Genomic DNA, 16,795 nt, shown 5'->3' with positions numbered 1-16,795 from the left:
ATAGACCCCCGAATAGCGAAAGGGAGATAGAAGAACAAATATGTAGGCAAATTTCTGAGTGCAAAAATAAGAGGACAATAATAGTAGGGGACTTCAACTACCCTAACATCAACTGGGATTCAAACAGTGTGAGGGGCACAGAGGGCGCAAAATTCTTGATCAGTGTCCAGGAGAACTTTTTTAGCCAGTATGTGACAATCCCAACAAGAGGGATGCAATTCTAGATTTAGTCCTGGGAAATGAAGATGGGCCAGTGGGTGACCATATTGGGGATAGTGACCACAATTCAGTTAGTTTTAGCATTATTATGGAAAAGGACAGAGTTAAATCAGGAGTAAACGTTTTAAATTGGGCGAAGGCAAATTTTACAGAACTAAGAGGTGATTTGGCAGAAGTGGACCGGACACAACTACTTGAGGAGAAATCAATGGCAAGCCAGTGGGAGGCACTAAAAAGTGAAATTCAATAGGTACAATGCAGACACGTCCCCTCAAAGAAAAAGGGTGGCACTGCCAAATTTTGAGCCACCTGGTTGTCTAGAAGTATACGGGGCAAGATAAAGCAGAAAAATAAAGTTTTTGACTGTCACAGAAAACTAAATACTGTAGAAAGCCTAGAGGAGTATAGAAAGTACAGGGATGACGTAAAGAAGGAAATAAGGAAAGCAAAGAGAGGGCATGAAAAAATATTAGCTAGTAAGATTAAAGAAAACCCAAAGATGTTTTATCAGTACATTAAGAACAAGAGGATAGCTAAGGAAAAGGTGGGACCTATCAGGGATGATAAGGGTAACTTGTGTGTCGAAGCAGAGGATGTGGGCAGGGTTTTAAATGAATATTTTGTCTCTGTATTCACAAAGGAAAGGCATGATCCGGACGTAGTAGTTAAAGAGGAGAGGTGTGAAATATTGGATAAGGTAAACATTATGAGAGAGGAAGTACTAGAGGGACTAGAATCCTTGAAAGTTGATAAGTCATCAGGGCCGGATGGATTGTTTCCTAGGCTATTGAAGGAAGCCAGGGAGGAAATAGCAGATGCTCTGAGGATCATTTTCCAATCCTCACTAGATACAGGGGAGGTACCGGAGGACTGGAAGACTGCAAATGTAGTACCATTGTTTAAAAAGGGTACGAGGGAAAGGCCGGACAATTATAGGCCGGTCAGTCTTACCTCGGTGGTGGGCTATTAGAATCAATACTGAGAAATAGGATAAATTGTCATTTGGAAAGGCATGGTTTAATCAGGGATAGTCAGCATGGATTTGTTCAGGGAAGGTCATGCCTTACAAATCTGATTGAATTCTTTGAGGAAGTGACAAGGAGGATTAATGAGGGTAGTGCAGTGGATGTTGTCTACATGGATTTTAGTAAGGCATTTGAGAAGGCCCCAGATGGCGGACTGGTCAGAAAGGTAAAAGCCCATGGGATACAGGGAAATGTGGCGAATTGCATTCAAAATTGGCTCAGTAACAGGAAACAAAGGGTAAAAGTCGATGGATGTCTTTGCGAATGGAAATGCGTTTCCAGTGGTGTGCCACAGGGCTCAGTGTTGGGTCCCTTGCTGTTTGTGGTATATATTAATGATTTGGACTTGAATGTAGGGGGCATGATCAGCAAATTTGCAGACGACACAAAAATTGGCCGTGTAGTTGATAGTGAAGAGGACAGCTGTAGACTCCAAGAAGATATCAATGGGTTGGTGGAGTGGGCGGAAAAGTGGCAAATGGAGTTCAACCCAGAGAAGTGTGAGGTAATGCACTTATGGAGGGCAAACAGTAAAAGGGAATACGCAGTAAACGGGAATATATTGAGAGGGGTAGAGCAAGTGAGAGACCTTGGAGTGCATGTGCACTGGTCCCTGAAGGTGGCAGTACAGGTAGATAAGGTTGTGAAGAAGGCATACGGAATGCTCTCCGTTATGAGCCGAGGTATAGAATACAAAAGCAGGAATATAATGATGGAACTGTATAAAACGCTGGTAAGGCCACAGCTGGAGTATTGTGCGCAGCTCTGGTCACCGCATTACAGGAAGGACGTAATTGCTCTGGAGAGAGTGCAGAGAAGATTTACAAGAATGTTGCCAGGGCTTGAAAATTGCAGCTACAAGGAGAGATTGGATAGGCTGGGGTTGTTTTCCTTGGAGCAGAGAGGCTGAGAGGAGACTTGATTGAGGTGTACAAAATTATGAGGGGCCGAGATAGAACAGGCAGGAAGTACCTGTTTCCCTTAGTGGAGAGTTCAAGAACTAGAGGATATAGATTTAAGCTGATTGGTGGAAGTATTAGAGGGGACATGAGGAAAAACTTTTTTACCCAGAGGGTGATGGGTGTGTGGAATTCGCTGCCCAAATTGGTGGTAGAGGCAAGGACCCTCAACTCTTCTAAAAAGTACCTGGACCTGCACCTAAAGTGCAGTAAGCTGCAGGGCTACGGACTGGGTGCTGGAAGGTGGGATTAGAATGGGCACCTGGTTGTTCTTCGAGCTGGCGCAGACACGATGGGCCGAATGGCCCCCTTCTGTGCTGTATCTTTTCTATGGTTCTACCTCTATTAAATCTCCCCTTAACCTTCTCTGTTCTAAGGAGAAAAATCCCAGATTCTCCAGTCTCTCCACATAACTGAAGTCCCTCATCCCCGGTACTATTCTTGTAAATCTCCTCTGCACCCTCTCCAAGGCCTTGACATCCTTCTGAGATTCTTGATCATTTTTCTACATGGAAAGCATTGGGGAATGAGAATTATGTTTAGGTATCATATTTAAAACTAAAGTGAATTTGCACAGTTTGAAGCAACATTAAAAAGCAAGTGTTTCAGGCATTGAGATTGTGTATTAAAGCTAGACAAGCCAGTTTGTGGATTGTCACATCTCCCCGTCTGCTTCAAACTGATACAGTCTCGTCCCAGGCCCATTATCCAGGATGGCCCCATTATCCAGGATGGCCCCATTCATTTTGAGAATATCAGATGTTTTCTTAAAGCCTGCACTCAAAAGTGGGGAGGAAAGGTGACCTGGTTGTAGAGAGTGAGCGGAGCCAAGTCCATGCTCATATTAACCTCTAACAGTGAAGGTTAAGTAGAGAAATAAGTCTGTCAGGAAATATATTAACTCGAACCCAACTGTGACAGATAGGGAATATCTGTCTTTATTTAAATGTAACAACCGTCCATATGGAGGTTGTCCACCCTCACCATTCATGGGATTAAAGCCAGAAGCTTGGTCTTTGAAAGATAACTGATGATGAATTTCCATTTGATCCTTCAGGAAATGGGTTGAGAAGTGGTTATATGTGCAGGATGGCAGATATGCAGAGATCCGTGTTCTCCGATTGCGGAGACACTCGATTATAAGGTGTGAAAGGTATAAGGTACGGTAGCATAGTGGTTATGTTACTGGACTAGTAATCCAGAGGCCTGGACCAAAAACCAGAGTCATGAGTTCAAATCCCGCCACGGCAGCTGGCGAATTTAAATTCAATGAATTAATTAAATTCAATTAATTAAATAAAAATCTGGAATTAAAATACTAGTATCAGTAATGATGGCCATGAAACGACCGGATTGTCGTAAAAACCCATCTGGTTCACAAATGTCCTTTAGGGAAGGAAACCTGCCGTCCTTACCCGGTCTGGCCTATATGTGACTCCGGACACACAGCAATGTGGTTGATTCTTAATTGCCCTCTGAAATGGCCTAGCAAGCCACTCAGTTGTAAAATCTCGCTACAAAAAGTCATAATAAGAATAAAACCGGACGGACCACCCGGCATCGGACCACTAGGCACCAGACACGACAACGGCAAACCAAGCCCAGTCGACCCTGCAAGGTCCTCCTTACTAACATCTGGGGACTTGTGCCAAAATTGGGAGAGCTGTCCCACAGACTAGTCAAGCAACAGCCTGACATAGCCATACTCACAGAATCATACCTTTCAGCCAACGTCCCAGACTCTTCCATCACCATCCCTGGGTATGTCCTGTCCCACCGGCAGGACAGACCCACCAGAGGTGGCGGTACTGTGATATACAGTCAGGAGGGAGTGGCCCTGGGAGTCCTCAACATTGACTCTGGACCCCATGAAATCTCATGGCATCAGGTCAAACATGGTCAAGGAAACCTCCTGCTGATTACCACCTACCGTCCTCCCTCAGCTGATGAATCAGTCCTCCTCCATGTTGAGCACCACTTGGAGGAAGCACTGAGGGCAGCAAGGGCACAGAATGTACTCTGGGTGGGGACTTCAATGTCCATCACCAAGAGTGGCTCGGTAGTACCACAACTGACCAAGCTGGCTGAGTCCTGAAGGACATAGCTGCTAGACTGGGCCTGCGGCAGGTGGTGAGCGAACCAACACGAGGGAAAAACTTACTTGACCTCGTCCTCACCAATCTACCTGTCGCAAATGCATCTGTCCACGACAGTGTTGGTAGGAGTGACCACCGCACAGTCCTCGTGGAGATGAAGTCCCGTCTTCACACTGAGGGCACCATCCAACGTGTTGTGTGGCACTACCACCGTGCTAAATGGGATAGATTCAGAACAGATCGAGCAGCTCAAAACTGGGCATCCATGAGGCGCTGTGGGCCATCAACAGCAGCAGAATTGTATTCCAGCACAATCTGTAACCTCATGGCCCGGCATATTCCTCACTCTACCATTACCAACAAGCCAGGGGATCAACCCTGGTTCAATGAGGAGTGTAGAAGAGCATGCCAGGAGCAGCACCAGGCGTACCTAAAAATGAGGTGCCAACTGGTGAAGATACAACTCAGGACTACATGCATGCTAAACAGCGGAAGCAACATGCTATAGACAGAGCTAAGCGATTCCACAACCAACGGATCAGATCAAAGCTCTGCAGTCCTGCCACATCCAGTCGCGAATGGTGGTGGACAAATGGGAGGAGGAGGCTCTGCAAACATCCCCATCCTCAATGATGGCGGAGTCCCTTCACCACCACATTCACTCCCTTCAGCACCGGCGCACAGTGGCTGCAGTGTGTACCATCCACAGGATGCACTGCAGCAACTCGCCAAGGCTTCTTCGACAGCACCTCCCAAACCCGTGACCTCTACCACCTAGAAGGACAAGAGCAGCAGGCACATGGGAACAACACCACCTGCACGTTCCCCTCCAAGTCACACACCATCCCGACTTGGAAATATATCGCCGTTCCTTCATTGTCGCTGGGTCAAAATCCTGGAACTCCCTTCCTAACAGCACTGTGGGAGTACCGTCACCACACGGACTGCAGCGGTTCAAGAAGGCGGCTCACCACCACCTTGTCGAGGGCAATTAGGGATGGGCAATAAATGCTGGCCTCGCCAGCGACGCCCACATCCTGTGAACGAATAAAAAAAACCCAATCTGGGGGTTGAGACGAAATGTAGAAAGAAAGCTGCAATTTCTAGCCATTGACACCTCACCTGACACAGTGTTTGCATTTTCATAATTCAAAAGAAAAGACTGCGATGTGAAATCAGTTCCCTGGCACAAACCTGCAGCTCTGACTGCTAGTTTCCAGTTGGGGCACAAGAGCAAAGAACTTCATGGGCGAAGTGGAACTCACATCATCTGAGTGCAACATCTCATCTTGAAGGTCTGTGAAAGAGAAAACCCGACTATTCTATCCAATCTACCTGTTGCAAATGCATCTGTCCATGACAGTATTGGTAGGAGTGACCACCGCACAGTCCTCGTGGAGACGAAGCCCCGTCTTCGCACTGAGGGCACCATCCAACGTGTTGTGTGGCACCACCACCGTGCTAAATGGGATAGATTCAGAACAGATCTAGCAGCTCAAAACTGGGCATCCATGAGGCGCTGTGGGCCATCAGCAGCAGCAGAATTGTATTCCAGCACAATCTGTAACCTCATGGCCCAGCATATTCCTCACTCTACCATTACCAACAAGCCAGGGGATCAACCCTGGTTCAATGAGGAGTGTAGAAGAGCATGCCAGGAGCAGCACCAGGCGTACCTAAAAATGAGGTGCCAACCTGGTGAAGCTACAACTCAGGACTACATGCATGCTAAACAGCGGAAGCAACATGCTATAGACAGAGCTAAGCGATTCCACAACCAACGGATCAGATCAAAGCTCTGCAGTCCTGCCACATCCAGTCGTGAATGGTGGTGGACAACTAAACAACTAACGGGAGGAGGAGGCTCTGCAAACATCTCCATCCTCAATGATGGCGGAGTCCAGCACATGAGTGCAAAAGTCAAGGCTGAAGTGTTTGCAACCATCTTCAGCCAGAAGTGCCGAGTGGATGATCCATCTCGGCCTCCTTCCGATATCCCCACCATCACAGAAGCCAGTTTTCAGCCAATTCGATCCACTCCACGTGATATCAAGAAACGGCTGAGTGCACTGGATTCAGCAAAGGCTATGGGCCCCGACAACATCCCAGCTGTAGTGCTGAAGACTTGTGCTGCAGAACTAGCTGCGCCTCTAGCCAAGCTGTTCCAGTACAGCAACAACACTGACATCTACCCGACAATGTGGAAAATTGCCCAGGTATGTCCTGTCCACAAAAAGCAGGACAAATCCAATCCGGCCAATTACCACCCCATCAGTCCACTCTCAATCATCAGTAAAGTGATGGAAGGTGTCGTCGACAGTGCTATCAAGCAGCACTTACTCACCAATAACTTGCTCACCAATGCTCAGTTTGGGTTCCGCCAGGACCACTCGGCTCCAGACCTCACTACATCCTTGGTCCAAACATGGACAAAAGAGCTGAATTCCAGAGGTGAGGTGAGAGTGACTGCCCTTGACATCAAGGCAGCATTTGACCGAGTGTGGCACCAAGGAGCCCTAGCAAAATTGAAGTCAATGGGAATGAGGGGGAAAACTCTCCAGTGGCTGGAGTCATACCTAGCACAAAGGAAGATGGTAGTGGTTGTTGGAGGCCAATCATCTCAACCCCAGGACATTGCTGCAGGAGTTCCTCAGGGCAGTGTCCTAGGCCCAACCATCTTCAGCTGCTTCATCAATGACCTTCCCTCCATCATAAGGTCAGAAATGGGGATGTTCGCTGATGATTGCACAGTGTTCAGTTCCATTCACAACCCCTCAAATAATGAAGCAGTCCGAGCCTGCATGCAGCAAGACCTGGACAACATCCAGGCTTGGGCTGATAAGTGGCAAGTAACATTCGCACCAGATAAGTGCCAGGCCATGACCATCTCCGACAAGAGAGAGTCTAACCACCTCCCCTTGATATTCAGTGGCATTACCATCGCTGAATCCCCCACCATCAACATCCTGGGGGTCACCATTGACCAGAAACTGAATTGGACCAGCCATATAAATACTGTGGCTACGAGAGCAGGTCAGAGGCTGGGTATTCTGCGGCAAGTGACTCACCTCCTGACTCCCCAAAGCCTTTCCACCATCTACAAGGCACAAGTCAGGAGTGTGATGGAATACTCTCCACTTGCTTGGATGAGTGCAGCTCCAACAACACTCAAGAAGCTCAACACCATCCGAGATAAAGCAGCCCGCTTGATTGGCACTCCATCCACCACCCTAAACATTCACTCCTTTCACCACCGGCGCACAGTGGCTGCAGTGTGTACCATCCACAGGATGCACTGCAGCAACTCGCCAAGGCTTCTTCGACAGCACCTCCCAAACCCACGACCTCTACCACCTAGAAGGACAAGGGCAGCAGGCACATGGGAACAACACCACCTGCACGTTCCCCTCCCAAGTCACACACCATCCCGACTTGGAAATATATCACCGTTCCTTCATTGTCACTGGGTCAAAATCCTGGAACTCCCTTCCTAACAGCACTGTGGGAGAACCTTCACCACTCGGACTGCAGCGGTTCAAGAAGGCGGCTCACCACCACCTTCTCAAAGGCAATTAGCGACGCCCACATCCCATGAACGAATAAAAAAAAAAGTTGCTTATAACCCGTAACGGGCATATTAATCTCCTGTGGTTTGATTATAGTTCTATCACTTTAAAGTCATGTGCTGTTTTAATATCTTGCTGTGTCTTTTTGCTTCTGTTTACTTAATTTATAAATAATTCTGACCATGTAGCTTAGCCTGTAGACAATGACCTGGCAGCATGTTATTTTCCATCCTCAGAGATGCTAAGAGGACATGGCAGGCTCCCCATGTATTCTCCAATGAGCAATGTATCGTCATTTGGAGTTAATAGTTAACCTTGGCCTGCTAACCTGTATGAGCTCATGAGGACAGTTGTCTGTTTCTGGAAGCTGTAATCTCGAAATGAGCACGAGAGTAAATGTTGGGGAAAAAGCCCAAATTGCTACTTCCAGTATCATGCTCTTGCGGTAACCTATATGTGGTAAATACCATCTATCCACATTTATTTTACATTGTGAGATCAATTTAATTACTATAGCATTGCCACTAAATTGCACATTAATCCCCAATCAGATGGAATGCTAGATTGGGGATTAACAGCCATTCAGAGGCATCCTCCAACATTCTCACCAATGTAACTCTATAAATTTGCATTTGGTGAATTTCAGTGAGATTGGAAAATTGCACACATCACTCCGCTTTTTAAGAAAGGAGAGAGAGGGAAACCAGGGAATTATCGACCAGTTAGCCTAACATCTGTTGTGGGGAAAATGCTGGAGTCTATAATTTTCAGTTAATCAGAAAGAGCCAGCATGGATTTGTGAAAGGTAGGTCGTGCCTGACAAACCTGATTGAATTTTTTGAAGAGGTGACTAAAGTAGTGGACAGGGGAATGTCAATGGATGTTATTTATATGGACTTCCAGAAGACATTTGTTAAGGTCCCACATAAGAGACTGTTAGCTAAGATAGAAGCCCATGGAAGCGAGGGAAAAGTATGGACTTGGTTAGGAAGTTGGCTGAGCGAAAGGCGACAGAGAGTCTGGGTAATGGGTAGGTACTCACATTGGCAGGATGTGACTAGTGGAGTCCTGCAGGGATCTGTCTTGGGGCCTCAATTATTCACAATATTTATTAATGATTTCGATGAAGGCATAGAAAGTCTCAGATATGAGTTTGCAGATGACACAAAGATTCGTGGCATTGTAAGCAGTGTAGATGAAAACATAAAATTGCAAAGGGATATTGATAGATTAGGTGAATGGGCAAAACTGTGGCAAATGGAATTCAATGTAGACAAATGTGAGGTCATCTACTTTGGATCAAAAAAGGATAGAACAGGGTACTTTCTAAATGGTAAAAAGTTAAAAACAGTGGATGTCCAAAGGGACTTAAGGGTTCAGGTACATAGATCATTGAAGTGTCATGAACAGGTGCAGAAAATAATCAAGAAGGCTAATGGAATGCTGGCCTTTATATCTGGAGGACATGGGGGGCAGAAGTTATGCTGCAGCTATACAAAACCCTGGTTAGACCGCATCTGGAGTACTGTGAGCAGTTCTGGGCACCGCACCTTCGGAAGGACATATTGGCCTTGGAGGGAGTGCAGCGTAGGTTTACTAGAATGATATCCGGACTTCAATGGTTAAGTTACGAGGAGAGATTACACAAATTGGGATTGTACTCTCTGGAGTTTCGAAGGTTAAGTGGTGATCTCATCGAATTTTATTAGATATCAAGGGGAACAGGTAGGGTGGATGGAGAGAAACTATTTCCACTGGTTGGGGATTCTAGGAGTAGGGGGCACAGTCTCCTTTCAGGAGTGAGATTAGAAAACTCTTCTACACACAAAGGGTGGTAGAAGTTTGGAACTCTCTTCCGCAAACGGCAATTGATGCCAGCTCAATTACTAATTTTAAATCTGAGATAGATAGCTTTTTGGCAACCAAAGGTATTAAGGGATATGAGCCAAAGGCAGGTATATGGAGTTAGATCACAGATCAGCCATGATCTTATCAAATGGTGGAGCAGGTTCGAGGGGCTGAATGGCCTACTCCTGTTCCTATGTTCCTCGGTGAGTCATGCTGGAGAATAGAGCTTTTCCAGTCAACCAGAGTCGACATCCAGCACTCCCAAGTAAGGAAGGTCAGTGGTGATGTGATAAGGTCAGTGATGATGAGCTAAGATCAGTGATGATGAGCTAAGATCAGTGATGGTGTGATAAGGCCAGTGATGGTGTGATAAAGTCAGTGATGATGAGATAAGGTCAGTGATGATGAGCTGAGATCAGTGATGATGAGAGAGGGTCATTGATGATGAGATAAGGTCAGTGATGATGAGATAAGATCAGTGATGATGAGCCGAGGTCAGTGATGATGAGCTGAGGTCAGTGATGATGAGATGAGGTCAGTGATGATGAGATGAGGTCAGTAACGATGAGCTGAGATCAGTGACGATGAGATAAGGTCAGTCACGATGAGCCGAGATCAGTGATGATGAGCTGAAGTCAGTGATGATGAGCTGAGGTCAGTGATGATGAGCCGAGGTCAGTGATGCTGAGCCGAGGTCAGTGATGATGCGCCGAGGTCAGTGATGATGAGCCGAGGTCAGTGATGATGAGCCGAGGTCAGTGATGATGAGATAAGGTCAGTGATTATGAGCTGAGTTCAGTGATGATGCGATAAGGTCAGTGACGATGAGCTGAGGTCAGTGACGATGAGCCGAGGTCAGTGACGATGAGCCGAGATCAGTGACGATGAGCTGGATCAATGATGATGAGCTGAGGTCAGTGATGATGAGCTGAGATCAATGATGATGAGATAAGGTCAGTGATGATGAGCTGAGATCAGTGATGATGAGCTGAGATCAGTGATGATGAGCTGAGATCAGTGATGATGAGCTGGATCAATGATGATGAGCTGAGGTCAGTGATGATGAGCTGAGATCAATGATGATGAGCTGAGATCAATGATGATGAGATAAGGTCAGTGATGATGAGCTGAGATCAATGATGATGAGATAAGGTCAGTGATGATGAGCTGAGATCAGTGATAATGAGCTGAGGTCAGTGATGATGAGCCAAGATCAGTGATGATGAGCTGAGATCAATGATGATGAGATAAGGTCAGTGATGATGAGCTGAGATCAATGATGATGAGCTGAGATCAGTGATGATGAGCCGAGGTCAGTGATGATGAGCCGAGGTCAGTGAAGATGAGCCGAGATCAGTGACGATGAGCTGGATCAATGATGATGAGCTGAGGTCAGTGATGATGAGCTGAGATCAATGATGATGAGCTGAGGTCAGTGATGATGAGCTGAGATAAATGATGATGAGATAAGGTCAGTGATGATGAGCTGAGATCAGTGATAATGAGCTGAGGTCAGTGATGATGAGCCAAGATCAGTGATGATGAGCTGAGATCAATGATGATGAGATAAGGTCAGTGATGATGAGCTGAGATCAATGATGATGAGCTGAGATCAATGATGATGAGCTGAGATCAGTGATGATGAGCCGAGGTCAGTGATGATGAGCCGAGGTCAGTGAAGATGAGCCGGATCAATGATGATGAGCTGAGGTCAGTGATGATGAGCTGAGATCAATGATGATGAGCTGAGGTCAGTGATGATGAGCTGAGATCAATGATGATGAGATAAGGTCAGTGATGATGAGCTGAGATCAGTGATAATGAGCTGAGGTCAGTGATGATGAGCCAAGATCAGTGATGATGAGCTGAGATCAATGATGATGAGATAAGGTCAGTGATGATGAGCTGAGATCAATGATGATGAGCTGAGATCAGTGATGATGAGCCGAGGTCAGTGATGATGAGCCGAGGTCAGTGAAGATGAGCCGAGATCAGTGACGATGAGCTGGATCAATGATGATGAGCTGAGGTCAGTGATGATGAGCTGAGATCAATGATGATGAGCTGAGGTCAGTGATGATGAGCTGAGATCAATGATGATGAGATAAGGTCAGTGATGATGAGCTGAGATCAATGATGATGAGCTGAGATCAGTGATGATGAGCCGAGGTCAGTGATGATGAGCCGAGGTCAGTGAAGATGAGCCGAGATCAGTGACGATGAGCTGGATCAATGATGATGAGCTGAGATCAATGATGATGAGATAAGGTCAGTGATGATGAGCTGAGATCAGTGATGATGAGCCGAGGTCAGTGATGATGAGCCGAGGTCAGTGATGATGAGCCGAGGTCAGTGAAGATGAGCCGAGATCAGTGACGATGAGCCGGGATCAATGATGATGAGCTGAGATCAATGATGATTAGCCAAGGTCAGTGATGATGAGATAAGGTCAGTGATGATGAGCTGAGGTCAGTGATGATGAGCTGAGGTCAGTGATGATGAGCTGAGGTCAGTGATGATGAGCTGAGGTCAGTGATGATGCTGAGATCAATGATGATGAGCCGAGGTCAGTGATAATGAGATAAGTTCAGTGATGATGAGCTGAGGTCAGTGATGATGAGCTGAGGTCAGTGATGATGCTGAGATCAATGATGATGAGCCGAGGTCAGTGATAATGAGATAAGGTCAGTGATGATGAGCTGAGATCAATGATGATGAGCTGAGGTCAGTGATGATGAGCTGAGGTCAGTGATGATGAGCTGAGGTCAGTGATGATGAGCCGAGGTCAGTGATGATGAGATAAGGTCAGTGATTATGAGCTGAGTTCAGTGATGATGCGATAAGGTCAGTGACGATGAGCTGAGGTCAGTGACGATGAGCTGAGGTCAGTGACGATGAGCCGAGGTCAGTGACGATGAGCCGAGGTCAGTGACGATGAGCCGAGATCAGTGACGATGAGCTGGATCAATGATGATGAGCTGAGGTCAGTGATGATGAGCTGAGATCAATGATGATGAGATAAGGTCAGTGATGATGAGCTGAGATCAATGATGATGAGCTGAGATCAGTGATGATGAGCTGGATCAATGATGATGAGCTGAGGTCAGTGATGATGAGCTGAGATCGATGATGAGATAAGGTCAGTGATGATGAGCTGAGATCAGTGATGATGAGCTGGATCAATGATGATGAGCTGAGGTCAGTGATGATGAGCTGAGATCGATGATGAGATAAGGTCAGTGATGATGAGCTGAGATCGATGATGAGATAAGGTCAGTGATGATGAGCTGAGATCAGTGATGATGAGCTGAGATCAGTGACGATGAGCCGAGGTCAGTGACGATGAGCCGAGGTCAGTGACGATGAGCCAAGATCAGTGACGATGAGCTGGATCAATGATGATGAGCTGAGGTCAGTGATGATGAGCTGAGATCAATGATGATGAGATAAGGTCAGTGATGATGAGCTGAGATCAATGATGATGAGCTGAGATCAGTGATGATGAGCCGAGGTCAGTGATGATGATCCGAGGTCAATGATGATGATCTGAGGTCAGTGATGATGATCTGAGGTCAGTGATGATGAGCTGAGGTCAGTGATGATGCTGAGATCAATGATGATGAGCCGAGGTCAGTGATGATGAGCTGAGGTCAGTGACGATGAGATAAGGCCAGTGACGGTGAGATAAGGCCAGTGACGGTGAGATAAGGCCAGTGACGGTGAGATAAGGCCAGTGACGGTGAGATAAGGCCAGTGACGGTGAGATAAGGCCAGTGACGGTGAGATAAGGCCAGTGATGGTGAGCTGACATCAGCGCCTCTACCAAGCTCAAAGATGGAGATTCAGCACGCCCTCCGAATTCCAATAGTGAAGGGGACTGGGTGAAACAGAGGTGCTTTATGATGGAACACAGCCCCCCATCACCTGCCACTAAGCAAAGGGGTGTGACTGAGAGTTATGAAAACTCACTCCAGGTAGGGTGTGTGAGCTTGGGTAAAGTGCCAAACTCAACTCTCTGCTCCATGAATCCACACACTTGTTGCCTTTGTTGCACTTGTTGCCTGCTAACTAACAGAAAACAAAGAGTCGGGCTAAAAGGGTCATTTTCAAAATGGCAATCTGTAACTAGTGGGGTGCCGCAGGGATCAGTGCCGGGGCCTCAACTATTTACAATATATATCAATGACATGGATGAAGGAACAGAATGTTTTGTGGCCAAATTTGCTGATGATACAAAGATAGGTGGAAAAGCAAGTTCCGATGAGGGCACAAAGTGTCTGCAAAGGGATATTGACAGGTTAAGCGATTGGGCAAAGATTTGGCAGATGGAATATAATGTGGGAAAATGTGAAGTCATCCACTTTGGGAGGAAAAATAAAAAAGCAAAATATTATTTGAATGGAGAAATACTACAAAATGCCTCGGTACAGAGGGATCTGGGTGTTCTCTTACATGAAACACAAAAAGTGCAGCAGGTAATCCAGAAGGCAATCGGAATATTGGCCTTTATTTCTAGGGGGATGGAGTATAAAAGCAGGGAATTCATGCTACAACTGCACAGGGTGCTGGTGAGACCGCACCGAGAGTACTGCGTACAGTTCTGGTGCCCTTATTTAAGGAATGGCATACTTGCATTGGAGGCAGTTCAGAGAAGGTTCACTAGATTGATTCCGGGTATAGAAGGGTTGTCTTATGAGGAAAGATTGAACAGGTTGGGTTTCTACTCATTGGAGTTTAGAAGAATGAGAGGAGATCTTATTGAAACATACAAGATTTTGAGGGGACTCGATAGGGTAGATGCTGAGAGGATGTTACCCCTCATGGGGGAATCTAAAACTAGGGGGCATAGTCTCAGGATAAGGGGTCGCCCATTTAAGACGGAAATGAGGAGGAATTTCTTCTCCCAGAGGGTCGTGAATCTTTGGAATTCTTTACCCCAAAAAGCTGTGGAGGCTGAGTCATTGAATACATTCAAGGCTGAGTTGGACAAATTTTTGATCAGCAAGGGAATCAAAGGATATGGGGAAAGGGTGGGAAAGTGGAGTTGAGGTAAAAATCAGATCAGCCTTGATCTCATTAAATGGTGGAGCAGGCTCGAGGGGCCGAATGGCCTACTCCTGCTCCTGTCTCTCATGGTATTATGGTCTTTGCCCACCAAACTGAATAATCTTTTAATGACAAATTCTCCCAATCTTTTTCTCTGCTGTAGTTGTGCCCATTCCGGAAACTGGACCAGGAAATACCAGAGCGCCGGAGCACAACAGTTTGCCCAGAAGATCAGCAGTACGACAACACCAGAATGTAGGAAACACTCCAATTCTTCCTGCAACCTTCGCCAATTCCCCTCAGATGTAAGCTTTCATTTTTTTGACTTGTTCATCATCTTGTGCTGATCAAATTATAAATTCTGCAAGGCCAAAGAGGCCATCCTGTTAAAATTAACAGGAATTCAAGCCTCATCTAGTTGCTGCTCCCTCACCCCAGGATGTAGCTCAGGGGCACCGAGTTTATTTGTAGTTCATATGTGGAGTCTAGTTGTAATTCTGTCATTGCTATTCTGGCTGAGATTTGCTAACTCAAAACAAACCTGGGACCTTCCAGGTATGACAGGCTCAGCGCCACATCTTGGTAAAAAAATGTCGATTTTACGGAGAGGAAAGTGGAGAGGTTCATGGAGGAAATTGCAAAGCATGGGGCTTAGGCAGCTGAAGCCACGGCCGTCAATGGTGGGGCGAAAGGTGAGGGATGTACCAGAGGCATCGGAGCAACAAAGAGTTCTGAGGGGATTGTAGGAGGTTACAGAGATGGGGTGGGGCGAGACCATGAAGGGATTCAAACACGAGGATGAGAATATTTAATTTGAGGCATCAGAGACTGGGAGCCAACATAGGTCAGTGAGGAGAAGGGTGATGGGTGAGTGGGACTTGGTGCGGGATAAGATACTCGCAGCAGAGCTTTGGGTGAGGTGAAGTTTATGGAGGGTGGAAGATGGGAGACCGGCCAGGAAAGCATTGGAATGGTGGAGTCTGGAGGTCAGATAGTCATGGACGAGGGTTTCAGCAGCAGATGAGCTGAGGCAGAGGCGGAGACGAGCGATGTTACAGAGATAGAAGTAGGTGGTCTTGGTGATGGAGAGGATATGGGGTCTGAAGCTCAGCTCGGGGTCCAATAGGATGGTGAGGTTTGTGAACGGTCTGGTTCAGCCTCAGACAGTGGCAAGGGAGAGGGATGGAATCAGTGGCGGGGCAGCAGATTCATCCCAAGGTTCTGGAATTGTCTGTGGTTTTGACCAGTTAGGGTAGATTTACTGAGTCCTTCCCCCCTGGTCAGGTCCTTTCATCCAGCGAGAGTGCAGGGCAAAAAATCGCAGGTGTGTCGTCCCCACAATATTCAGTCCATTGATTTCGGAATCTAGCCTATTGTACCAGGTTGGTCAACTGGCTGCCCAGTGTTAGACACTTAACATTGGCTAACAATTTTTATTTTAAGTTGATAATGGATTTTGACTTCCCTTTTGTCTTCTGTGAGTACTGAGCCTTTAAATTCAATTTCCTTTCACTTTAGAAATTCTCTTTTGATAATTGCATCCTGATTCAACATCTGGATGTCAGCACCTGAACTGAAGAACTTTATTCGCGCAACACCTGGCGACGCAAATAGAACTGTCCAAACACAAAGGCCACATTCCTGGGATCTTGCCAGAGTTAAATTAGGAAAATGAAATTTATGGATTTTTTAATTAAATATCAGTCATGCACAAAGTGAGCACAGAGCTGGATGGCCATCGCCTCTCCCCCGCCCCCCCCCCATAGTTGGAAGTAGGGAGGGAGGAGGCTCGTGTGGCCCATTGGGCTAAATGGCCTGTTTCTGAGCTGTAAATTCTATGTAATTTTCTGTATGTGGCCATACTGTGCTTGACTGAGAGTGCTTGGTGCTGACATTGGGAGCCAGAATCCCTTCTCCAGAGATCACCTCTCTCAACTTGATGGGCACAGGAATATATAACAAAAAAACCATTCAAAGAAATCCTGTTATTTGTAATGATGTTTCACACATGACCTGTCTTAAGGGGGTGGAGTTGA

The 16,795-nt window shown here is 46.4% G+C and overlaps 1 protein-coding gene across 1 annotated transcript in view; it reads left to right on the top strand.

Annotated features, from left to right (window-relative positions):
• Positions 1–16,795, top strand: part of LOC137321658 (pecanex-like protein 1) — a 245,233-nt gene that overhangs the window by 44,170 nt on the left and 184,268 nt on the right. Inside the window, exon 6 of the mRNA XM_067984156.1 lies at positions 14,923–15,064. Coding sequence (XP_067840257.1) covers positions 14,923–15,064 — 142 coding nt within the window. The remainder of the gene's footprint in view (positions 1–14,922; positions 15,065–16,795) is intronic.

The sequence above is a fragment of the Heptranchias perlo genome, chromosome 5, assembly GCF_035084215.1.
Source record: "Heptranchias perlo isolate sHepPer1 chromosome 5, sHepPer1.hap1, whole genome shotgun sequence".
In the NCBI taxonomy this organism is placed as follows: Eukaryota; Metazoa; Chordata; class Chondrichthyes; order Hexanchiformes; family Hexanchidae; genus Heptranchias; species Heptranchias perlo.
The sequence above is the reverse complement of the archived record's forward strand: the minus strand, read 5'-3'. Positions and strand labels throughout refer to the sequence as shown.